General features: G+C 44.2%; 3 protein-coding genes and 1 long non-coding RNA gene across 4 annotated transcripts; 2 read left to right on the top strand and 2 right to left on the bottom strand.

Annotated features, from left to right (window-relative positions):
* Positions 1-608: 608 nt before the first annotated feature.
* slc13a5a (solute carrier family 13 member 5a) lies at positions 609-10110 on the bottom strand. Its single transcript, XM_008401791.2, has 12 exons — positions 9884-10110; positions 6745-6873; positions 6529-6665; positions 6157-6401; positions 5823-6051; positions 5422-5544; positions 5123-5335; positions 2414-2517; positions 2225-2346; positions 1886-2047; positions 1660-1797; positions 609-1578 (listed from the first exon to the last, which is right to left on the bottom strand). The coding sequence occupies exons 1-12, from the start codon at positions 9995-9997 to the stop codon at positions 1450-1452; spliced, it is 1845 nt and encodes a 614-aa protein (XP_008400013.1). The 5' UTR covers positions 9998-10110; the 3' UTR covers positions 609-1449.
* Positions 10111-10851: 741 nt separating this feature from the next.
* On the bottom strand, positions 10852-11519 carry LOC103459867 (uncharacterized). The gene is made up of 2 exons (XR_532823.1): positions 11177-11519; positions 10852-11056 (listed from the first exon to the last, which is right to left on the bottom strand). It is a non-coding gene; the product is annotated as an uncharacterized LOC103459867 (long non-coding RNA).
* A 2276-nt stretch (positions 11520-13795) lies between these two features.
* serpinf2a (serpin peptidase inhibitor, clade F (alpha-2 antiplasmin, pigment epithelium derived factor), member 2a) lies at positions 13796-19387 on the top strand. The gene is given in 10 exon segments (XM_008401793.2): positions 13796-14832; positions 15879-15947; positions 16018-16249; positions 16344-16487; positions 16573-16615; positions 16841-16986; positions 17165-17307; positions 17397-17592; positions 18336-18655; positions 18658-19387. Coding segments are annotated over 9 exon segments (1467 nt in total). The 5' UTR covers positions 13796-14832; positions 15879-15893; the 3' UTR covers positions 18847-19387.
* A 359-nt stretch (positions 19388-19746) lies between these two features.
* serpinf1 (serpin peptidase inhibitor, clade F (alpha-2 antiplasmin, pigment epithelium derived factor), member 1) lies at positions 19747-25350 on the top strand. The gene is made up of 9 exons (XM_008401794.1): positions 19747-19841; positions 20083-20143; positions 21556-21616; positions 22335-22530; positions 22676-22831; positions 22954-23157; positions 23812-23951; positions 24024-24234; positions 24524-25350. The coding sequence occupies exons 3-9, from the start codon at positions 21557-21559 to the stop codon at positions 24772-24774; spliced, it is 1218 nt and encodes a 405-aa protein (XP_008400016.1). The 5' UTR covers positions 19747-19841; positions 20083-20143; position 21556; the 3' UTR covers positions 24775-25350.
* Positions 25351-25756: the final 406 nt, after the last annotated feature.

A 25756-nucleotide genomic window follows, 5' to 3' on the forward strand; every position in this document is an offset into this window, starting at 1 on the left:
TATATATAATTTGTATATATATATACACTGGTTAAGACATTGAGTCTTAACCAGTGATGAGCAGATATTAGCAGTCACATGATTTTTAATATTCTTTAACTAGATTATTGTTATAAAACACGGTCTGTGGATGTTCTGAACGCCGATTGGATGAAACAAAAACATGACTCACTGAGGTAAATTTTGTCACGTTTATTTACAGATGAACTTTTCCATATATAAAACTGTTGGCAACATGATGATAGAAAACTCTGCAAATTACATACAGTATGTACATAATAAAGTATCTATAAATATTTATATTTAGTAACACATAGCCGATCCTGTGCAGAGTTCATCAGCTGCATTAAATCTGAGTTTCTTCTGTTTACTGACTGTAAATTTAAAAAGTAAAATAAAAGAAAACCAACCTAAAAAAACAAAGAAACACAAGAGTCAATTAAACCTCTTCATCACACTTCTCGTCATTACCATGGTAACCTTTGGTTTGGTTTGCTTCTGCAGTGAAAAACCTGCAAAAAAACCTGTTAGTGGGAAACATGATGCATTGCGGGGAAATCCATCAGGAAGTGAGAAAGGTTTGTGATTTAAAGAAGGAGGAACTCATGCCCTGTTTGGACCTTAATCAGAACCATTTGAGCTTACAGAACCCAATTCTGTTAGCTCTGTTCTGTTAGTCCTTTTATTAGTTTTTTTCATGGGTTTTCCATCATTCTTCAGCTAAACAACTCAAAATGAAATTTAAGTTGCACTAGTTTGAGTCTATTTTTCTGTATGTGAACTGGATGTGTGTGTACAAACATTCATGAAAGTCTGTGTAATCCCTGTATAATCCAGTGTAATCCAGTGTAATCTGATTAATGATAGGCTGGCAGTGGTATTTGAGCAACCAACACTGGCTAATGAAAAGGAGACTACTAGCGTTAGCTTTGTAGAGGCTGGTGACTAGCATGTCTAGGCTGGTCATCCAGCCTACTACTTCCTCTGCTGCCTATTAGCACAGTTTGGCTAGAAATAGCTTTGGAGAATCTAGCATTAGCTGTAGATAGGCAAACAACTAGCCTCCAAAGCCTGGTCAATGCTAATGCTAGGCTATCAAATTCTAACACTAGCCTGTTGGTACCAATGGATAGCAAAGTAATATATCAATCCAGTTTGTGACCAATCTCTCCAAAGCTAACACTAGAGAGTAGCTTCCTTCTTATTTGCCAGTGCTGGTTGCTCAGTTGCTGAATCTGGTTGCTTGGTGCCAGCCAGTCATTATTCAGTAGTAGGACTCAGAATGGATGCAGCCTCATGTGATAAAGACATAAACTAGCATTAGATGAGGAAAAGTCCTGACTTCTCTCTGAACTGTGCTGATGAAGTAAAACTGGGAGCGGTTTTTGGAGAACTCTGCGTCCGGAGGCTCAGGACAGGAGGATCCCAGCTGGCAGGAGGTTGTGGGTTCTACATCGAGGAAGTGATGTTGGCCCACAAGGGGAAAGAGTCCAGAGAAAACAGGGCACGCCCCCAGCTGTTGATGGCCAGAGTGATGCAGCAAATCCCTATGAGGTTCATCACCACGCCGGCTTTAGCCTGTGGGGGGCGCCATGCAGCACAACAACAGGTTATTATTGTGGATCTTCCTTTGCTCTCACAGACAGGGGACGCACTCACCATGTCTGACACTTTGAGGTAGCCGGAGGAGAAGACGAGGGCGTTGGGGGGCGTGGCCACTGGCAGCATGAAGGCGAAGGAGGCACTGAGGGTGCAGGGTAACATGACGTAGAGTGGGTTCAGGCTGATGGACTGGGACTGGACCAGAACACAAAACAAAACCTGCTTTTACTCTATGCCGACCACAACCAGCCGTTGGCATCATGCTTAGACCTGCGGCTGTTACCATGGAGGCAAGGACGGGCAGGAAGAGCGTTGCCGTGGCGACGTTGCTAGCGCACTCCGTGAAGGTGGTGACGAGGAGGCAGATGATGATGGCGATGGCCCACGACGGGATGGAGTGCAGCGGCGTCATCTGATTGCCGAGCCAGCGGGAAAGACCGGACACCTGTAAACACGTAAATAGACATGATTCCTCCCAGAAGCCTCGTGTTTCTGGAAAGTGACTGGACTACAACATGATGAGGTCATGACTCAGGAATTTAAACTGCAGTGGATCTCTGCCTGTTCACTGAATTTTCTCTGGAATGTAACTCCAAATCATTTGTGTAAAAGTGAAGTTCACCTCGCTGCCTTTAGCCAGAGCAAAGCCGCCCCCCAGCAGGAGGATGACGTCCCAGGGCATCTTGTTCTGGGCCACCTTCCAGGTGAGCAGCGAAGGGGAGGGGCCTTGGGACTGCCGGCTCTCTAATGGGAGGAGAAACAGCTCTAACTGCGTGTGAATCCCAGGAAGAGTGAGCTGAGCGAGTCTTACCAGAGTCGGAGGACCGCCAGAAGCAGAGGTAGCGTGGCGGCTTGGAGGGAAGGATGAACATCAAGAGGGTGATGAACAACGACACGGTGGCATCGCTGACGAACCTGCAGAGACACACAGAACCGGACTGAACTTACAGAACCCAGCAGAACTTAACAGAACCCTTTGAACCACGTAGAACTGGGTTTTTGTCAATGTAGGAAATGTCTCTGATCTCCTGATCAGCTGCAGTCTGAACCTCATGGACCCGACTTGCTGGGTTCATGAATGACCCAACTGTTTGCACACACTCAGCGACCCGGTCCGTAAAGGGGACTTGTGCACAGAGTCTCCACATTGCAGCATCTCTCCATTTGACCTCTGACCTCTGCAGGGCTTCCATTCTTGAATAAAAGGTCTCAGTTCAGCTCAGGACAGAAGCTGATTAACGTGACTGGAATCCAGAGCCGCCCTGGTTCTGGTCGGGTTTTACTAGATATAAAACACCTCAGTGTTGGTGTTGGGGAGGTGGGAACAATATTAGCAGAACCTCAGGGTCCAGAACTTGTAAAATATATCAGCCAACACTACATTGTTCTCATGTGATGTCACACATCCAGGTACATTGTGGCTGCCATCTTGGTAGGTATCCATAACTAGCTGTTATGGCAGTTGCTGTGGAGTTACTATGGAAACAATAAACGAGCCACAAGCTTAGAATTAGCTCTCGCCTTTTTCCTATCCTATTTACGAACAATGTAAGTAATTACAACTATTACTCAATGACAGTGTTTGAGTTCTCTACTTTCTCTTTGTTGATCTCAAAGCCATGGTCCATCTGCGCTCTGTGCTGCACTTGCCTACATAGATGGCGGTTCAGTGGAACGGATCACTTCCGGTTCAGACTTGTGTGAATTCTGTATTACTGCACTCCAAACGGTCCTTTGGCATGTAAATGTTTTACACAGTAATGTTGTGATGATGATACATTCATGAGAAATGGAAACTGGATCGAGGGTTGGGCTGGACTATTGTTCAGATTCAGATTCTTTCCAGATTCAGATTTTCCTGTGATCCAATGTTTGACCTGTAACCCCAGAATCACTGAGCAGTTGGAATGAACTTGATGTTAATTGAGGTTCTGCAGCAGGTTGGGGTGAAGACTGGACATCTGGACTCACATCTGTAGGATAAACTGGTTAGCGATCTGAGCTCTGAACATCTGGACCAATCAGACAACTCCTTGTCTCTGAGCAGAACAATGTCAGGTCTCTGCTGCTGTTTCCTCAGCTGAAGGTCACAGCAGGTCCTGCAGAGGGGGAATCTGACCCGTATGTTTGTATGACCTGCAGCTGAACAGCTCTGATCCGATGGATCCTGCTGGGTCCCACTGCTGGACATCGGCTCCGACTTACAGGAATTTCCCCAAAATTTTCCACTTCTGCTCAGAGTTTCTCAGCAAACCTTCCCACCAGGTAGACCAGTAACTTGCTGGCCTCTGAGTGCCATCATACAATCTTTGCAGTTTATTGAGACAAAAGGTGGAGAAGTTCCAGGGGTGTGAAGACTTTTGTTCTACATAAAACAGTGAGATTTAAAGACTTCACACTGCCGGGGGTTAAGTCCCTGCATTTTTTCTGAGTTCTGGAGTTTAGACCCTGGATCTATCTGGGTTTAGCACTTCCTATTCTCTGTAATGTTATTCTTCTCTGAAGCTTCTTTCAGATGTTTTTTTTTATTATTATCAGGGTCTCTGCTGTGTCCTCTGATGCTGTTGGACGTTTTGGACTGTTTGTAGACTTTGTCCTCTGACAGCTTGTTTGCATTATAACCTGCTGCCTCACATTTACCGTGACCTGAGGAGACACTGTGAGCTTTAAAGCTGTAGGATGTCCTCTTCTCTTTGGCTTTCATTTTCTAGTATTTGGCCTTTTTGCTTCTGGTATTTGGCTGAACTGAAGGAATGTTAGATCTGGAAGCTGAAACTAGAACAACTTGTTTTTTAATTCAACAGTCCAGGTCCAGTGTCTCCTAGTTGTCTCCAGGTTGTTTGTAAGGTGCGTCCTGGTGGTGCATCTTTTCACTGAGGAATATTTCTTCTACAGTAATGCTCAGTTTAATGTTTTATGTCAGACTTTGTGTCCTACTTAAAGTTGACCTTTGATCTGGAGTCAGCCGAGTTGTGCAGGTGATCAAAGCCAGTGCAGCGTCACGGGTCAAAGTCGGTGGTTTAAACCATGGACACGTTTCCCGTGTTTGTTCTTCGCCTCTGGTTCCTGTTTGTTCAGGACGCTTTTGACCTGAGGCGAGATCAGTTTGGATTCATTCATTCATTCCTCTGACCTTTATTTATGTTTTACACTTTATGGACCCTAGAAAACACTAGTGGACCCTAGTGGGCACTAGTGAAGCCCAGTGAACACCGACCTGTAGAGCTTTGCCTCAGTGGATTATAGACTAGGAGATGTGAAGAAGACCTTATGGAGACAGTTTACTAATCAGATGTAAGCTAAAGGATCATGTTAGACTTGGTTTTGTTTGCAGGACTCATGCATCTAGAACCCCATCCATGTTGCTTTAGAAATGAGCCATGCATTCTCACATAGAACCGGATCCAGACTGAAAGACCTTTGGGATTTCAACCCAGGACCAGTTTGCTACAAAGCGCTAATGCTAGCCATTGCTTCTGTATAAATCATCTTCACTTGGCTGAACTCCACAACTACTCACTGTGTTTTGGCGTTGAAGAGGTGGGTGGCCCAGCCGTCCATGAAGCGAGGGTCTCTTGTGAACCACAGCACCACCATAAGGATGAAGAGTGCCAGGATGCTGATCTCACCATAACTCATGGGTCCTAGCTGCCTGTGCTCCTCCTTGAGTGCGTCGTACGCGGCCTTCTCCTTGTCGGTCTGGGTCGAGCCGCAGCCCAAGGTCTTCTTTAGGCTGTAGAGGAAACAACAGAACGAGGTCAGGTCAGGGGTCTGCGACCAAGACAAGCCGTCTGTCTCTGGTTTGGAGGAGTGACTAACTTCCAGTCGATGAAGAGGAAGTGCAACCAGAACCAGGACAGGGTCAGCATCAGCAACATGGTGGGGAAGGCGAACACGAACCATGATACAAAGTTGACCACATTGCCGTTCTGAGGAAACAGTCTGCAAAGAAGACAGAAATCACCCAATCAGCTGCTGGGAAGATGAAAACACCTTAATGTGGAGATCCCAGTGGAGTCCGTTCCCTGAAAGAACTTTGACAGATCCTCCATTGGTGGCTTTTGGGTCAGCAGGTTCTGCTTCAGCTACTGAATGTCTAGTGATGGAAAACTGGAGCTAGTTGTGTATCTAACTAGCAGCTGGTCAATACAGCAGCAACACCTTGACTAAAACCTCTGGTACTTGTCAGATCTGAGGTTGGGTTTAGTGTTGGTTCTTACTGGTTCATCTGTCCCATCAGAACCAGGTTGGGCCCGGTTCCTGTCAGGGTGGAAATGCCTCCGATGCTGGCAGCATAGCACACAGAAAGCATAAGACCTTTCCTCATCCTCTTCTTCTCCTGCTCTTCATCACTCAGCTCCTCCAGCTCCAACTCCTGGTTAGGTGCCTTGGTGTCTTCTGGGCTGATGACTTCCTCTGATTGACTATGATTAGTTGATAGGTTGAGATCTAGAAATGAATTGATCGCATCAGTTGAAATGTGAACTGACTGGAGGATCCAGGAGGCCGGGACAGGCTGCGGTGCCAGAATCAGCCAGATGGACTGTGTTGTACCTTTGCTTGGGATGTTTGGGTCGGCCATTTCCTCGATGCTGATGGTCTTCTGCTGATGCTCCTGCTGCACAGACACAGCCCTGCTCTGGATCTTCACCATCTCCACGCCAACGCCAACCTTGTTCTTATTGTCAAGGAGCTCGTCGAGGACAGCCTGCACGATGGGGACCATCATAGCGGTGGTGGCTGTGTTGCTGATCCACATCGACAGGAAGGCCGTGACCCCCATGAACCCCAGCATCAGTCTGAAGAGATTGAGGAAAATGGATTTTACCCATACAGAAACATTAATTGCTAATGTTGCTATCGTTATATTAAACAGGTGACCTTTGACCCAAACCCCCTCAGATAGGCCTGAACCCGGAGACTCACAGGGCAGGTCGGACTCCGAACAGCAGCAGAACTCTGAGTGCGATCCGTTTGTGGAGGTTCCAGCGCTCCACACCCAAGGCCACCATCAGTCCCCCCACAAACAGCATGTTGGTGTCCTTCATGTACTGCATGCACACCTGAGTTCACATCGTACAGGTGAGACAACAACAACACGGACACTGCAGAGCTTCGGGTGTGGAGTGTGCCCACTCTTACCTTTTTGGACTCCATGATGCCGAGCGCCGGGAACAGGATGGTGGGCAGCAGCGCCGTCACCGCCAGAGGTAGAACCTCCGTGCACCAGTACACTGCCATGAGGGCGATGACATACCCACAGGCCGCTTCCTGCACACAGAGACAGCTGGGACTTCAGTATTCCAGTGTTCATCAGAGACTGGAACAAACAGAACTAACTGATGTATAGAAATACAAACTCCATTCAATCCACAATCCACAGACAGATTCAACATCAATTACATCCCAGATCCTGAACAGGTGATTAGATTGGCAGAAGACGGCAGACATTGGTTGGCCTGTGCATTTATGTCAACAACATCTGAACCATTGTTTACGCAATGAGACCGTAGCTGAGAAATAAATGATTCCATGGTCCAACCTTGAGGTCCAAACGTTTTATCAACTGTGGCAGAAGATCTCAGACAGCGTCAACTGGACAGAGCAAACCGCAACTAACAGCTCTAGCTGGAGATTTTGGAGAAACTGCTTGCCCAGTGGTAGACAAACTAGATGATATCATTGGTCGTTGATCACAGATCCTACTTGGCCCACAACTTTTCATGCCCTCATAGTCAGGAACACACTGCCAGTGGAGACGGATCCAACGTGGGAGAACCTGACCAGATGTCTACCAGCCAGAGGGAATCTAAGGAGAGGAGTTTAGGTCCGAATGGACCTAAAAGTTGGATGGTGACAGAGTCGTCAAGTGCAGGAGAGTGGATTGAGTCGTTGCCTTGCAGCAATCCCTCCTCCTGAGCCTAATTCAGTTGATTCATTTAATTTAGTGTTTGCTTTAAACTTGACTTCAGTATTTTTTTGTCTCTGTGGTGTTGATTTCAACAATTTCACATCAGTTCCCCAGTTTGTGCTCAGGTCAATTCCCAAACAAAATACCCAAAGAGAGCAGGAAGGTTTTCTCTGTTGGGATGAATTTTGGATGAATTTCATTTTGTGACATTAAGTCTGAATCATGTTGGGTTTTTCCCTGTTTTGTGCAGAAATGCACGGCTTCAGTTGGAAACTTGAGGGAAAGACATGCATGATGATGAGGTGAAATGAGGTGTGAAGCTTCGGAGTTACAGAGAGGCCGTTCAGCGTGCGGCTCAGTCCAAACACACCTTCACTGCTTTCATTAACCTTTGCTCACACATAGGGCCAGCATGGAACCGCTCAGAACCAGCTGGCCTGGAGCTGCCCAGACAAATAGGCAGCTGAAATAAAGCAGAGCTTGATTCAAATGTTCCTTAAATTGATCTGAATTGTCACCCAGTAATCTGTAGGTTATGCTCCTGACTCTCCATTCGGACCTAAACTCCTCTCTCTTTTAATCATCACTGATGCTTTAATTAGTTACTCTGCACCAGCACTAACTGGGGCAGAGTGTGCCCCAGTTACTGCCACCTAGTGGCCATGCTGGGCATCTGTGGTTGTTTTTGCTTCTTTCCCGAGTATCGAGTCGTTGTTGGTTATTTTATGATGTTGGAAGTATGATCCTCCATTTCCCAGAAGACCTGACGATCCAGCCTTGTCTCTGCCCATTGAACTGCTGTCTGAACTTTTTCCACTTCCATAATGTGGTCCTCCTCCTTCTTTAACAGATTATAATCTGACTAAGCTGATCTGAAATGTCTGAGATCTCTGTGATTAGGACGGACAGCAGATGGTTTCCAACAGCAGCATGAAGTTTTTCCTGTCAGGTTCATCCTGTTGGTCTCAGACGTAACGAGGTTTCTGGTCTCCAGGAGAACAGATGCTTTTTCTCAACTTTCTGAATTTTTGTTTCTGTTTTTTTTTTCCAGGGATCTCCTGACCTGTTTAATAGATTTCTCTACATTGGTCAATCAGTGACAGAAAGTTGTGAATGAAAGTGGCTGTTCAAACAACCAGCAGCAGCATATCAACACAGGTTACTGATAACGAGACTCATCCTGCAGAAACGGTCAGTCACAGAGCAATACGATCAGCGTCATCGTTGTTGGTAATCATCATCATCATCATCATCATCATCATCATCATCATCATCATCATCATCANCATCATCATCATCATCATCATCATCATCATCATCATCATCATCATCATCATCATCATCATCATCATCATCATCATCATCATCATCATCATCATCACCGCCATTGTCAGATGAAGCTGCTCCTCCATCATGGGCCACTCTAAGGACTCCGTCCAGTCAGAAGTTCTGGGTTCTGCTGTGACTCGTCCATGTTTTACAAACTGACCAGTTAAACTAGTCAGAACCATCAGACACAACAACAAACTAAACTGTTGACTTAGACTAGTTCTGTTGTTGATCTACACTTATCTGTGGTGGTTTTAGGTTTTTAATGATCATCTAATGACTGGTTGAACTGACCAAGGTTAACCAGTAGGTTAAACCAGTTAGTAAAGGTTATACAGTGTGTTCTGGTTGAACCATTTAATCATACTGGTTAGAGAAGTTCCTGCTAATTGGTTTGTAAATTAGACTACTGGTTGGTAATGTAAAGCCTTTATTTCTGGTAACCAGTTGCTCCATTACTGGTGCAGTGACTGGTTCACCTACTGGTTACCTTTCAGAAAACTAGATTATGAATATTTCTCATAGTGGAGTAAAATATCACCACATTCAGCTGGTTAGTAGTTAAATTATCTGCTTAACTAGCTGGTTGATTGACTCAGCTGGTTTCGTCCCAGTTAACTTTAACCTTTCATAGTCTAATCATGACTGGTGGAGCTCAGAGTTAGTGTCTGGTAGTTAGACACTAACAGGGCCAGTAGTAATCTGACAGTTTGCTTTGGCCAGAACATTAGTTAGCTAAACTAATGAAGATGTGTGTTGTGAAGATGTGAAGTGTGTTGATTATCTAAGATGGTCAGAGTAGTGGTTAATTACACTGTTGCATATCCTGGTAATTAAATTAGTTAGTTTACTTACACTGAGCAGTTTGAGATACACAACAGAGGTTTGTCCTCTGTACTGTATACAAAATTCAAAAAAATACAAAAAATTCTAAATAATATTTTGTATTTTTTTGATTTTTAAAAATGTATCAAAAACTAACCAGGTTTAATTATCCTGGTTAGATTAAGCCTGTTAGTTCAGCTAGTTAGTCTGTCTCACCGTGGTGCCGAGCGCCAGCGGCAGCAGCAGAAACGGGGTGCCGACCAGAATCAAGAGTTCCTTTATCTTCCAGAACTGCTGCAGCATTTTGAGGCCCCGAGGAAGAACTGACATGGAGGAAGATGAAGATGAAGATGAAGATGAGTGAATCTAAGAAATCCGGTCAGAAGTCAGAAGCAACAGAACTGATCCTCTCTCTCTGCTCTCTCCAACACTTTGTGATCCATTTCACAGCCGACACTAAATATTAACTGTGTGTCAGAGCACACACACACACACAGGCACACACGCACACACATCTATGCACACACATCTACGCACACACACACGCACACRCACACACACACACACACACACACACACACACACACACACACACACCATGTCCCTGTAGACTTTATCTACAGGCTCACCAGAACAAACGCAGAAGTGGAAATGGGATCTGTTTGCGTCACGTTGGTGACATTCTTCACCTTCAATAAAAATAAACAGTAAAAATCATCAAAATCCAGCAGATTAAGTTTCAGGTAGGTACAAAGTATCAGGTCGTTCAGCAAACTGCAAAATATAAAGTATTTAATCATTAAATAAGTGTTAACAACTATCTCTGGGTCAGACACAAAACTGTGAAAAAACCAAACCACTGTATGATTGTCTAAAAGTTTAAACCGGAACAAGAACGGCTAAATTATATAAAGCTGAAGACTAATAACACCAGAGCAGAAACAACTAAAACATGTTGGGATGAAATAATCCCATTTAATCCAGGAATCAAAAAGATTTCACCAGGTTCTGCTGGGTTTACCTGACAGGGTGAAATCCTACAGATCCAGATTATCTCTGAAGACTTTTTATATCATAACTCTTAGCTTATTGTTATCATTATTATCATTTGTGAAATGAACCTCAGTCAGCTGCATGCTGGCTGTATTCAGATGGTCCTTTGTTAAATTAATAAATTCTTATAATGGTTTTAGTAAAACTATCTTTATTTCTTATGTTCAGTAATAAATCAAACATTTCTTAATAAATCTATTTTAAACGTTTCCCTGTTTCTTTCCGTTTGGCCTGGAGTTGCTCTCTGCTCAGCTCCAGTTTCTCCCAGCGCTGGTTCTGCCGTCCTTCAGGGCTTCAGCCGGACCAGAGCCTTTTGTCCTGGTTCTGGTCCCTGAGCTGTAGACTGAAGAGAAAACACCAGAACCAACTGGACCGGACCGCGTAGGCTCCACCAGTTTGGTTGAATGTCAGCAAACAATCAGAACTAAAGATGCTTCCAGAGGCAACAAATCATACCTGGATGGACTAAATTAAAAATGACAGATTGATCTGATAATGCTGCTTCGTCTTGCTGGACTCACGATTAGACCAGCTGCCATTTCCCCCCAAAACAATGATAGAGATATAATATTCACCCTGCACTGATTTATTATTTTGACTCCATCAGGCTCTTTAGCCGTAGATTACATCATCTGGCGAAGTCACGCTGATTAGGCTCCAGTTTATCCTGTGCTGCCACCCAGTGGACACCAGTTGGTAGTGACATTGCTCTACTGATTTTAATTTTCAATTAATAACATTTCCTAGAACAAATGTAAACAACAAAAAGGAAAGTACATGAAATACAGAGTGACCACTTCAAGCAGAAGCAGAAGTTTATCACAGTAATATTTCAATAGTAGCACAAATTTCTTTATCAGAACCAAAATATGTTGTGATGTCAGAACTTGATGGAAATTTGATACTTTAGTGTCTAACATTCTTGTTTTTTTGTTTTTATTTTTTTTTTAAATAATTTGATTCTATTATTTTGTATTTATTTCAATTGATAACACTTTTTTTTTAAAATCTCAAAGTAAAAATGTAATGTTTTACAGCTTTAATAATTTCCAAACTATTACTTGATTTTTACTGATGAATTAGTGGCAAGAATATAATTTTTAACTGTGTTAATTGCAGGATCAGTAGTTGATTGATCACATTTTTGACAAAATCAGCAACATTTTCCATTCAAAAACTATTTTTTGCTGCTAAATTATTGACTTATTAACAGCCGTCAGAGCTGTACATCAAACATATTTAAAGTTTTTAATCTTCAAGTTTTTGGAGCAAAGAGTTTTTCTCTCCGTACATCTTTCCAGAGTTTCTCTGATCTCTCATGGACTCTGGACGCTAACATTAGCGTTAGCTGCTACATGTTTAGCGTTGAAATGCTATTTCAGGCTAGCATAGGTTCACTGATAGGCTAACTGCTTTTAGCACAACTTGAACCCAACGACAGAAACAGAAATGAAGCCCAGTGGGACCGGAGGAGCTGTGGGTCAGATTTACTGCTGTACCAAAAACACCCAAATACAAAGGTTCTGGGCCTAGTCGTCAATGATGAAGGTCTTCATCACATTTACACATTTACAAACTTTATTCTGGCTTTTTATAGAGTAATGGCTTCTTTCTCTCTGATTGGCCTTTCAGCCCATGAAGGGACAGAACTGGTTTAACTTTCTCTACCTGTTTCAGCAGCTTCTTCACAAGATCTTTAGCTTTTGTTTTGGGGTCGATTCACATATTTCCCAGCAGAACCCGTCTCCTTCCAGAACTCGTTGCTGGCTGGACATTCCCCTCATGTCTATGGGTAGATGTAGTGGTTTGATAAGATGAACCTTCTGCCACCTGCAGATTGGACTGGAGGATGACAGTAAACAGCTTCTGAATGCGGTTCTGGTTTATAACTCTTCCTCTGGGTAAATGGCAGTGAGTTCCAGATGTTGCTGGAGCTGACTGGTATTTTTAGTCTCCTGCTGACATGTTTTCAGTGTCTGCTTTTCATTTGAACATATTTCTACGTTGTGATTTCCCCCAAAAGACTAGCGGTCCTGTTCAGTCGGCTCCAGCTGCTGAGCAAACAGTTCTAGTTTTCCACTGTTCTTCAGATGTGCTGCTCCTTTGCGCTATGTTGGTGTGAAGTTCTTCAGCATGTCGGGGTTTCCAAGATGGCCGAGGCGACACTGTTTGTCACAGAGCTGCGAGGTGGGGGCGTTAGGCTGGAACATGGCAGTCAGAACAAGACAAACATCCACCCACTCTCTCTGCTCTGGATGTATGTGGAAAGCACAATGAGGCACAAAAGAGTGTAGGATAAGGTTTACCCTCCTCCTGCTGGGTTCAGTTGTCTTTACAACTGGAAAATTTTAAGAAGGTTCCAACGTTATGTAAACGACTTTCACCTGAAACTGTCCCTTACTTTCTTTTTGCTGTGTCTATAAAGATAATCTGAAGACCTTTTAAATTATCTGATTCCTTTTAGTTTCACTGTCAAACTTTAATCTAGGTTTGCAGGAAGCATTCTAGCCTTTAAAAATGTAGCCTATTCATAAAAACCCAAACTTTACTTTGAGAATAGTGAAAAAATGTTTGTTAACTGAAATCTGAGCTGTGCTATTTTTAAACTTTCTTAAGGTGGTTTTTAGATTTTTCTGAATAAGAGGTAATCAATCCTCTGGTGGGCCTCTGCCTTACCAGAGGCACGAAACTCTGGAACGTTTTCAGACTTACAAGAGAAGACTCTCTTTTCTGACCTGCGTGCTTCATGCTATTATCAACCTTTACTTTTTGTTTATCACGGCCGTGCGTAGTGCCACAACTGATAAAATCACGCTCTCATGATTCACTCCAAACCATTAGATGGAAACACGGCTAAATTACATTTCGTTTTTCTTTTTTGCATCATTTTAAATGTTTGCTAAAAATTCACATGACAGTTGGATGGAAACATAGCTATTGTTCTCATTGTTAATTTCAATCATATTTTGTAGGTTTTGGTTGCTTAGCATTGTTGTTTTTAATCAAACTAATCTGTTGTCTTTATTATTTATTTGCTAAAGCTAACTGTATTAGCTCATTCTCTTAACATCATGAAGCCTAAAATTTAGAAAAGTTTCATCTGCCAAACGCAACTCTATTTTTTAAATTATTTTAACTGTTTACTGTTAATATAGCTAAAGTTTCTAAAAATGCTCAGTCTTTTAAAATTTAGTTGTTTCACATTGTTTAGCTCAGCTAGCTAGCTATTTGTTTTAGCTTAGGTTGTTGTTAGAGCTGAAAAGTGGTAGGCTTTTTATGCAAGATCTGGGCTTTTCTCAACAACATCAAGAACAGCCTTTAAAGTTGAATTTCCAGCTTTTAATCCAAACATACTGAGAATAAAACTTACTCAGTTTGTGTCATTAAATCAGTCACTTTCTACACTGCTAACTCTTTAGTGAGTAAAATACTAAATGTTATTGTTTGAAAAATTGTGTAGAATCACAGCCTGATTAGCCTATTTGTTAACCACAGTCTTATTGGTTTTCTTGTAACTGGATCCTAATCGCTCAACTTTACTTTAAAAAACATATTTAGGTTTATTGTTGCATCATTCATAAATAAGTTGTCATACTTTTGGTGTTAGATTTACTTTAGTTATGCTTTTGGCTAGCATTTATTTTGGGGAAAATATTTTCTCAACATTTATGTTTAGCTTTTGTTGATAAATATAGTTTTGCTCTATGTGGTGTTCTGTTATTAATGGTCACTTTATAAAAAAGGCTAAATTCAGCTAAAGTTATCAAACTAAAGCATTCAGAGCAGTCAGTCAGCTTTATTCTGACTGATTGCTCCATAAATAATCTGACACTGCAAAGATTAATTAATGAATTTAGTTAGATTTAGTTTCTCCCTGTGGATCATTTGGATCCTGGTAAATGAACGTTTTAACTTTAACATCATTTGATTGGAACATATAGCAGAGACCACAGCCTCCATAATAATCCGGTCAGGGTTGATTATTAACCCGCTAACATGGGGGTGGCAGTTGTTGGGTCCACTACGCTGAACAGCCTGAAGAAGGTTGACCACATCTGGATTTTCTTTTATTATTCTCCGTTTTTCATCTCCTCTTCTCAAGCGAAGTCCAGGTGAGTTTGGTCAGCTCGTATTTCATCAGAACTTTGTCTGATTGGTTGTTTGGGGAGAAATCAGTTACATTATTTAAGTCTTGTTTGTAAAGATTAATGGTGAGTGTAATAAATGTGTCCAGATCATCCACTGATCTCTGAATTATGATTGTTGTGGAGAACCTGAACTGTTGGAAAGTGTTTGTGTTTTCATGCTCAGTTCAGTGTTTTCTGCTTTGTGTTTATTCAGCGTACTGCCGTTCAGCCAAAAAAGGTTCTGAAACATTAACCTTTAGTCTCCTGGTAAACACAGCCGCCACATCTGAACCATCCACTGGTTCCGACCTGGGCCGACCCGCCTGGGCTCTGTACTGACTGGATATTTACATAAGCGCTGGTTCTAAAAGCTGTTGGCCAGTTTGGTGTAAAACAGGATGTTAGGAAATCTGATAGTTCTAAAATCTAATGGATCACATGACAGAGTAGAGAAATGGAGGGGGATCCTAAACTTTAACCTGGAGGGTCTTATAGTTACATCTGCACAATAACAAGAGTTTGGTTCTGCTCATTTTGACGATTGTAGTTTACAAAGGATGAAAACCCAAAATACATGTTACACACGCCGGGACCTCAGTGATCAGGCTGTACATCACATAATTTCCTGTCATTAGCACATGCTAGACAGGTCTAGTTAAAGTCTGCTGAGGCTGAACAGAACATTCCCTTTTGCATGCCTGAATTTAAGAATCAATGTTCAGAACAAAAGACGAACACTGCTGACCACAAAGTTAGTTCTGCTAATGCTAAAGCACTAGACCAACACATTATTTAGTTGGAACTAATCTGGTTCAATATGAACAATATAAGTTGGACCATATAGATACCCAACGTGTTGATGACACAACATGCACTACAACATAGTACATAGGAGAAGCTAAGCGCACTTTATCACTTAGCGATAAAGTGCTAAGTGAAAAACTAGCTCTTAGCATGTTAGCAGATTAGCAAAAGTGTGCTGATCATTGTACAGAACTGGTGTTCAGTCATGTCTGTATCTGTGTTTCCAGGCTGGCCCTCTGGAAATGAAGCTGTGTCTTCTTTTGCTGCTGCTGTGCCTCAATCGCCAGGGACTGACTGTAAGAAGAACCGACTCGTGGCGTTTCTCTCATTAGCATTTGTGTCTGAACTCTGTTGATGTCTGTTCAGGAAGAGCCCACTACAGCAGCTCCTGAAGTCTCTCCAGTCACAGATGAAGAAGAGGAGAAAAATGTCAATAACTGTGGGAGAAAATTCAGCCATGAGGAACACCGGGCGATAGGGGGTGCTATAGAGCAGTTGGGGCTGAAGATCCTGGAGAAGCTTGCTATCAGCCCACAGCAGCCCAACGTCATCCTCTCCCCACTCAGCCTGATGTTCGCCCTCGCTCACCTCACCTTAGGTTCACTAGCTTCATTTTCCAGATTGAATCTAGATTTAAACTGAATTATAATATTGCAGATTAATGCTAACAAGTTTAATTTATCTTTCCTAAGGTTCCCGCAATGAAACAGAGAAGCTTCTCCTACAAAGTCTTCAGGCCCACAACAGGCCATGCTTCCATCACATCCTGGGAAGCCTTGTCCCTCATCTAACCCACAGGTCACTGGAGGTGGCGGCACGCATGTACCTGAGGCCAGGTGGGACCTCAGGAGTGATGGCTCCTCACGTCAGCAGATGTTTCACACATTAGTAACTCTTGTTCTTTCCTCTTCCTCGCCTCAGGATTTGAAGTGAAGCTGTCGTTTGTTGAGGAATCTCTGGCCAGGTATAGGTTATATTTGAACAAAACCCTTAGAATGACAACAGAAGGGGGAACTACGGTGTATTTAGACAAACTGGATCAATCGTTCATCAAAAATAATTTTCCACACCAGACTTTTGAAAGATTTGGTTTGATGTTTTGAGAAGTTTGTAATTATTTAAACAAACAGCCATGTTTTGTGTGGTCTGGTCTATGCCAGATCTGTTTTTAAACCGTTTTTCTGTCCAGGTACCGGTCCCAGCCCTTCCCTCTGGTCTCTGTGGATGAGGTCAACCAATGGGTGGAGAACGTCACCAATGGAAACATCCCCAACTTTTTGGAAAGCATTCCACATGACGTGGTGCTAATGCTTATTAACGGTGTTTACTTCAAAGGTGAGCCCTTCAACCAAGCACTCACCAATTAGAAATGTATTGTAGGGTGTTGGGAGAGGATGACTTCACCTACACATTCCCCTGAGTTTGAACTGAAACCATAGGAGTCATATTTAACAAAAGAAATCTGCATCTTGACCTGGATTAAAAGTTTGTTTTTGCTGTATCTGTTTGTCAGGTGAATGGAAGACCCAGTTTGACCCTCAGGTTACCTCAAAGGGAGTGTTTTATCTTGACAGCCAGAACTCAGTCTCAGTGGACATGATGAAGTCTGCCCAGTATCCTCTACGCCTGATGAACGATCCTCAGCTGCAGGCTCAGGTATCACAACCCCCATACGTCATGGAAATCTGATGCTGGGATTAGTTTCTGGTGAACGTCCATACAAAATGAGTCTTTGTCCCTTGCAGGTTGCCAGCTTTCCCTTCAAAGGAAATACCAGCTTCCTAGTCATCCTTCCCATAGGAAACGTCTCATCAGTGCTTCCCAAGCTAAATATCTCTGACCTCTACAGTCGTCTACCTCAAGAAAAATCAATGCAGGTCAACGTACCAAAGATGAAGCTCCAATATCGACAGGAACTCGAAGAGGCACTGACCAGCATGGGTGAGGGTAGAAAGCTTTGTGGCACCTCATTGGTTAGTTAGACAGGTTGACTGATGCCTCTTGAAGCATCTGAGGGGTAGTTGTGATTCTATTGGTCAGCAGAGACACAGGCTGGAAGCCTCATAGTATAGTAGTATGCAATGCAGATACGTCATGATGCATCCAGTCACCCCTTCTTTGTGCCAAAGCAGGAACTTCTTCAGCACTGCATCAGGAAGTAGAATAGACTTGACTGTGAATCACCATGGACCAATCCAAACCATTAATCTGATGATATAAACAATGTTTTCCTCCAACACCATGTTTCCATACTTAAAGAGTCAATATTTAGTACCAAGACACTGACCGTCTTATAGTACTAACAGGGTGATGTCAAGTTCTGGTCTGAATGGCCCACTGCTCTGCAGGTTTTAGATGTCACTCTGTAAATGCACCGATTCAACAGTCATTAGCAGGGTCCAGTAGAACCAGCTGACGTTGCCAAGACAACATGTACATACGGCAATCAGGCATATGACCGTCATCATGTTATGTCTTATAGGTATAGAATGTGTTATAGGTGTAGAATGTGTGAAGAAGGGACAAACACTGATCTATCCTCTGAAAATTGCCAATCTGCTGGTAGTTGTGTGGTTTCCTGCTCTGTGGGTCTGGTCCAAAGCTACTGTAGCACCATAGAAACTCTGGAGGACATTGTGTATTTAAATCTCCGTTGAGTTTTTTTCTCCGTTTGTGTTTGTCAGGACTCGGCTCCCTGTTTTCGGGTCCGGACCTCTCTGGGATTTCTGAGCAGCCCCTCAGGGTGTCGAGCGTCCGTCACGCCACCACCATGGAACTCAGCGAAGAAGGTGTCGAAGCATCCGCCACCACCGTGGTGACCGCGATGCGCTCCATCTCCTTGTTTTCTGTCAACTCCCCTTTCCTGTTTGCCCTTGTTGATGACTTCTCTCTGGCCCCTCTGTTCATGGGCATCGTCACAAACCCCGCCCCCGACAACGACCCCATGCCTAACGACGACCCCAACGGGAACAACACCATGAACGACCAGCCTGGAACCGAGGCGGTTCAGCTCAACCTGTTGAGCTGAACGTCGAGCTCAACAGGTTGCCAGCAGAGGGCAGCACTGTTCAGTCCTGCAGCGCCCCGGGTGGTGGGAAGGAGCAGCTGCAGCAGGTCGATGAACAAGATGGCAGCAGTAGTAAGACTCAAGGAGACGAGCCCTGCTCCAAACCAGACAACTTTGTCCCAGTCTGAAAAAAATCATAATAAAGAAATGATACAACATCTCTTCAGATAATTAGAGACACTGACGTCTCCCTTTCAGGTCAATACAACCAATAACTTACAGTGACTAGATAACAGACTGGACGGCTTCTGTAAACCCTCAGTAAGCTAACGTGTCAGCTTGTTTTGTGTCTCACTGTTAGAAGACGGACGCGTCACGTGATCGTGACAATATTCTGCCCTGACACAGGTCTGTAACTGATTTACATTTCCTGTTTTTACTAAATCTTTTCTTTATTAAATTTCAAAAATATATTCCAGGGAATAAAAACAGCCTCTGATAGGAAATATTGTTGGTTTTCTAAAACTGCTACCATGTTCATCAGTAACTATGAAATAAAAGACCTTATTGTTGTAAAGAGGTTTGGATACATTCATCTGATTCTATAGGCTAAACATAGAAATATTCACTTAATGCAAAATCTCATAAAAACAAACAATAATGAAATGATCTGGCAGCTGATTGGTTGGCATTTGGCCTCTTCATTTAAATAAACTTTACGTTTTTATTAAGGTTTGGTTTTATTTGTCTGATGGACCTTCTGGACCGGAACCGACCAAGATGGACGGTTCCATGTTGCCACAGGCAACAACGGCAGGAAGAAGCAATCTCAAAAAGGCTTATCTCCTTTTTTACAGTTTGTGTTTGATTTTAATTTTTTAATCCATTTTGAACGTTTCTGACTAAATCAGTGAGAAGCATTTAAACAGAGGAAACCAAGTTTATCTGCTTCCAAAGCCAATAAAAGGAAATTTGTAGATCAAATGATAACTGTTGTAAAAAGTTTTTTATTTAACCTAAACTAAGCTGAATGCAGCTTCAGGCTCGTAAAGCGGAGCCGTGTGCGCGCCCCCGTGGGGGCGCGGGGATCGCCTGTGCGCGATCCCGCGGGTCCAACAGTCTCCGCAGCAGACAGACAGACAGACAGAAAGCAGCAGCGACGTGGACCATCCGGATCGGAGAGGTGAGTGAACTGCTGCTCCTCTTTTTTTTTTTTTTTTTTTTTTTTTGCGTTTTTCCTGAAACTGAAATTATCTACTGATGGTCAAAAACGTGCAAACTGGATCCAGGCTCAGTTTGCAGTTTTGGGTCCAGTGACCCAGAACTGTCATAGAGACACTTTGTGTTTATTTGGACAACTTTGATTTAATTTTTACATTTAAATACGAACCGAATCATTCCAGTTTTTATGCTCGTTTTCCCAGTCTTCTTCCTGCGCCACGGAGCCAAAAACCTCAAACAGCTGCGGCGTTTTTCCACTCCGAGGTTTGTATAATGTGAAACAGCAGCACCTCTGGTTCAACTTCAACCATGAGAACCTCTGAAGAACTCTCATATTTATTCCTGAATGCCTTCAGCTGTTTTCATATTCTGATCTAATTCTGATTCCACACAAAGTAAAATCTTTGATATTGTTTTACCAGTTAAAAACCAAAGTAGGAGGGAATTTCCCTGGGAAAACTTTCCATTTCAGGTTTGGCCTTCATGTATTTTAGAAACAATCAATGATTGTTCATTAAGGAGACCAAACAAACAAGCACGGTGATGAAGGAGTGATGATGTGGGCTCGTTCTGCAGACACCGAGGACCGATCCATCCCCTGCCACGTGAGACAATGATTTAGATAATAAACCATCAGATCTGGAGCTTCCCTGATGGACAGAACGAGGCGCTGGACGAGTTTAATTTGTTTCTGTTGAGCTTCATGACAGGAAACTTTGAATCACTTTCTCCCCTCCACGGCTCTTGTTTTCGTTTCGAGCTTTAGAGGAAAAAAGCTGCTGGCCGGCTCCATCTGGGTTTCCCATCATTCCTGTGTGGTCTGAGGTTTAGTGTGAAGAAGGTCCAGATGTGAGCAGAAAGCAGCCATTGTGCAGCGGAGGCTGTAATCAGAGCGTCTGCTGTCTGTGTCAGCTCAGCAGAAACTCTCTCTGCCTCCTCCTGCTGAAAACAGGTTTCTGACCCGTGAGGAAAAACGTCTTCTCCTCAGCAGATATGAACTCAGTTAATTTCAGTTCATTTCTTTACTCCAGTTCACAACAAAAGTCTGGAGATGATTTACAGAATAACTAATTTCAGGCTTTCAGCATTCTCTCCTCCTGACCAGCAGGGGGCGACAGTAGACAACCACCTGTGTTGTGTCGACTTTACAGCAATCCCTCACACTGAGCATGCATGTAGCGACAGTGGAGAGAAAAGCCTCCCTTTAACAGGAAGAAATCTCCAGCAGAACCAAAACCAGGCTCAGTACCAGAACCGGGCTCAGTACCAGCGACAGATTGGAGCTGGAGAAGACAGAGACACAACAAGAACCAGGAAAACTTTCTATGTAAAAGTAAAAAGTTCACAGCAGGAGAGGAGAGTCATCAGGTGGTGGCAGCATCATGACAGCTGATTCCCTGCCTCCAGGAAGGAACCAACCAATCAGAAGCCAGACCAGGTGTAACTTCCATACAGGGAAAATAACTGAACAGTTGAAATAACAGCAAGTACAACAGAGTGGAGAGTAGTAGGAGAAGAAAACGAGACAAGTAGTGAGTGTGTCCTGCAGCAGAACAATAGAGACGCATCAGAACAACCTGAGAGAGAGGCAGAACAGGAAGTCATGTCTTCTGTCTCTTCAGCGACATGGCGTCTCGGCATCTTGGCGTCACGGCGTTCATCTGCTTGTTTTTCAGGATGAAGCGAACAACGTTCCTGTTGGCGTTGGCAGCCGTCCTGAGCATCTGCTGGGCTCAGGTAACAACAGAACGACTCCTCGTGTTTCAGGGTCTTCAGCTTCCTGCAGATCCCAATCTGGGTCTTTCTGCATGGAGCTGCATGTTCTCCCTGAGCATGTGAGGGTTTTCTCTGGGATCTAGGTCCTGTAGAGTTGGAAAGTGTGTGTGTGCATGGTGGTGTGTATGTGCCGGTGGACCTCTGTGAGTATAATCAAGGCTTAAAACAGTATTATCCTGCTGTCTTGGCTGATGATGTAACATATTAAATATATGTATTGAAAGCAGATGGTTACAGCTTTGATCATATTTGGGCCACCAGAAGGTTTTTGTATTGAAAAGGTAAATTATGACAGAGAGATAATTCAGATTTGATGTTGGGATAAGCTCAAAACAAACAGACAAAATCAATAGCAACAACATTTACAATCTGCAGACAAGTTTGGTTAATTTATGAAGAAGTGTGTTTAGAGTTTTTAGCTCATTTAGCAGATTAGATTGTTTGAATGTACTCATTTAAATGAAAGTTGGTAAATGTGAAACTGTTGTACACATGGCCCTTTTTCCTGGTGAGAAAACTAAACCAGTTTAGAGGGAGGAGTTCCAGAGGAGCTGGTTCCAGTACAGACATTCGTCACCTCCAGGCTTTAGTTCTGGTTCTGCTCAGTAAACCCAGCTGTGAAGCCAGAGCTAGGTGTGGCGCCGGTCCGTTCTGATGGTTCTGCCCCGGTTCTGTGCAGTTGGACTCCGGAGGTGAGGAGGCGGCCGTGGAGGAGGAACATGTGGAGCTCTTCGCCACGCCCGCCACCAAGATGGGCGCTGCCACCTCAGACTTCGGCTACAACCTGTTCCGGGCTTTGACGAGTCGCGAAACTTCGGCCAACCTGTTTCTGTCTCCGATCAGCGTGTCTGCGGTTCTGACCCAGATGGCCATGGGTGAGTGTACTGACTCTAACTGGGCCTGAACCAGTTTGCTTTGGATGTTCCCCTCAGTCAGGAACCCTCAGGCACCCTGTCTCCTTATTCCTCCTTGAAGCATTGTCATAACCAGCGACTCTGCACTTCCCCTCCTGTCCTACAGGGGGCTCTGAGAATGCCCAGAGGCAGCTGCACCGGGCGCTACGGTACCACACCCTGCAGGACCCCCAGCTCCAGAACACCCTAAAGGACCTGCTGGCCTCGGTGAACTCCCCAGGCAAAGGCCTGAGCTCAGCCGCTCGGCTCTATGTGACGCGACGTGAGTCCCTGTTTATGACCCAAACCGTTTAAAAGGTTCTGGTGTCTCTGACTTACTGAAAGAGCTCCGATCTTCTTGAAAAATCCAAAAGCCATGCTGATTGTCACTCCTTTGGTTTTCAGGACTGCGTTTGAAGCAGGACTTCTTCAAGCTGGTGGAGCAGCAGTATGGCGTCCGCCCCAAGGCGCTGCTGGGTGGAGCCAAAGACACAAAGGAGATCAATGATTGGGTGTCTCAGCAGACGGGAAGGAAGGTTCAACAGTTCCTGACCAAGGCTCTCCCCCGAACAGCCGGCATCAATGCCATCAGCGCCGCCTACTTCAAAGGTATCGACCGTTCATGAAGGAAGAGGAAAAACCTGGTTTGGTGTTTAAACGTGACAGACGGAGGAGTTTCTGACGTTTAGACGTCTAAACCTATAGCTGGTAAAGATCAGACCGGACTCACATTCTGGTGACAAGAAGTTCAGAACCAGTTAGACAGGCAGGACAAATGTTCAGGAATAAAGTGATAACTGTACGACAACAACGTCATAGTAATACAAGAATAAAGCTGTAGTATTACCAGAATAAAGTCATAGTAATATGACATTAAAGTCGTCAACAGCTTTTTTTTTGTTTTTACAGAATGACTTTTTGTTTCTTTCTGGTAATATTGCATCATTGCTAATATCTTGTAGTTAATATTTTTTAGTTTTATTCTCACTCTGATACTTTGTCGTAGATCATTGATAGGAATGTAAATTAGATCTTCAATGAGCTAGAGTGGCCACCAGGGGGCAGGAGTGGTCCGACTCAACGTTATCAGTGAGTCGGACCGGCAGACAGAGAATATGTCACATCACAGCAGCAATATTAATGCTTCCTGACGTTTGATGGTCAGACCCTGCAGGGTTGTCGGTTCCAATGCCGGACCCTGAGACAGCCACCGGCTGTTAGAGCAGCCAGAACCGGACTGACATCTGGGTTTTCCTCCATCAGGGGGATGGGTGACCCGCTTCAGTCAGGGCGGAGTTCAGCAGGACTTCCAGGTGGAAAACGGGGCTCCGGTCCGTGTTCCCATGATGCAACAGGATAATTACCCGGTGAAGATGGGTGTGGACTCTGACCTGAGCTGCACTGTGAGTGTTGTGAACAACAGAGCCGAGGAGCTGTTGGCAGAGATCTCAGGAATGTTGTGGTTCCTCCTGCAGATTGCTCAGATCCAGATGCAGAACGACATCAGCATGTTTGTCTTCCTGCCCGACATCGTGACGACCAACACCACGCTGCTGGAAGAGAGTCTGACGGCTGAGTTTGTTCAGGACCTCTCCATGGCGCTGCAGCCGGCTCGGGTGTCCCTGACGCTGCCTGTCCTGAGGCTTAGTTACTCCACCGACCTGCTGCCGCTGCTTGGCGACCTCGGTGAGTCACCCAGAGGAGCAAAGACCTTCCATTTCACTCAGTCTATGACTGAGGAGGTCACTGGTTCTCTGACACAGGACAGTCAGTCCTGAGGGAAAGTTAATGGACTAGTTAGTGAAACTGGGAAGAATCTGGGAAACCCGGTATAACATTCAGCCACACAGCTGACTGGCTCCCAGCATTTAAAAGCAGAACTGTGGTTGGTGCGAGGCAGCGGTGACCCAGTGGGACACCGTGGAGCATCAGTCGATCCTCACTCGATCCTCACTCTCCTCATTCCTTCCTGTAGGCCTCAATGACTGGCTGGACAACCAAGAACTGGAGAAGATCTCTGTGCAGTCGGCCAAACTCACCAGCATCAATCATAAGGTTGTCATGGAGACGGCGCCTGAAGGAGCCCAGTACCCCAGCGCCGTCTCGGCGCCCTCCCACCTGACATACCGAGTGGACCGACCCTTTGTCTACCTGATCCGAGATGAACCGTCAGGAGCGCTGCTTTTCATTGGGAAGGTGGTCAACCCCAAAGAACTGACAATTTAACACATGCACAGACACACCCCCACGCACACACACACACACACACACACCCACACACACACACACACACACACACGCGCGCGCACGCACACACACACACATGTTTGCGTGGCCATCTTTGTGGGGACTTTCCATTGACTTCCCTTCATTTCTACAGCCCAAACCTTGCCCTTATCATAACCCTGTCCCTAACCCTATCATACCCAACCCTAACCAAACTCAATTCACACGTTAGTCCTAAATCTAACCCCTGACCCATAAACAGTGTTTTCCCTTGTGGGGACCTGGCTTTGGTCCCCACAATGTAGTATATGTCAGGAAAATGATCCCCACAAGGTATAACAAACACACACACACACGCACACATGTACACACACTCTTAGCAGGTCCTAGGAGGGGTTCCAGCTGTTTGTGATGGCAGATGGTTCGAGGGTATTTGATCATATTTTTCATGTTGAAACACAGATGGATCATGCTAATCTGAGAATACTCCTGAAAAAATCCACATTAAGAAATGTTTTGTAAGAAACCAAATATCGTCATTTGTTTTAATAACAATAAACATGACAAACTCCAGCACACGTTTTGTTGCGTTTCTGATGTTGGACATGAGCCGGTCGGGATCTCGTTTCGGTTGGAAGTGTGTATGAAGTGATTACCAGGAACTAAGCCAGGTTTTTTCAGTATTGGTGTAATGTTTACGGTTTTGAATCATCAGGAACAGAACCAGAGGTGAGGGAACAATGAATAAAGTCAGTGATGAGAGGCCAGAGTGACGGGACACGAGGCTTAGGGTTAAAGTTTGACCAACTTTATGCAGACGGTGAGATTTAGTGGAGGACTCAGATTTATGAACAACTGAAGATGTTTCAGCAGTTTTACGACCCAACAGCAGATTTATATAAATCCCAGCCTCTATCACCTTTAGTCATGACTGCAGTACTCAGACTGTGATGCGCCTGTGTCTCCACCAGAGGGAGACAAA

The sequence above is a fragment of the Poecilia reticulata genome, unplaced genomic scaffold, assembly GCF_000633615.1.
Source record: "Poecilia reticulata strain Guanapo unplaced genomic scaffold, Guppy_female_1.0+MT scaffold_131, whole genome shotgun sequence".
In the NCBI taxonomy this organism is placed as follows: Eukaryota; Metazoa; Chordata; class Actinopteri; order Cyprinodontiformes; family Poeciliidae; genus Poecilia; species Poecilia reticulata.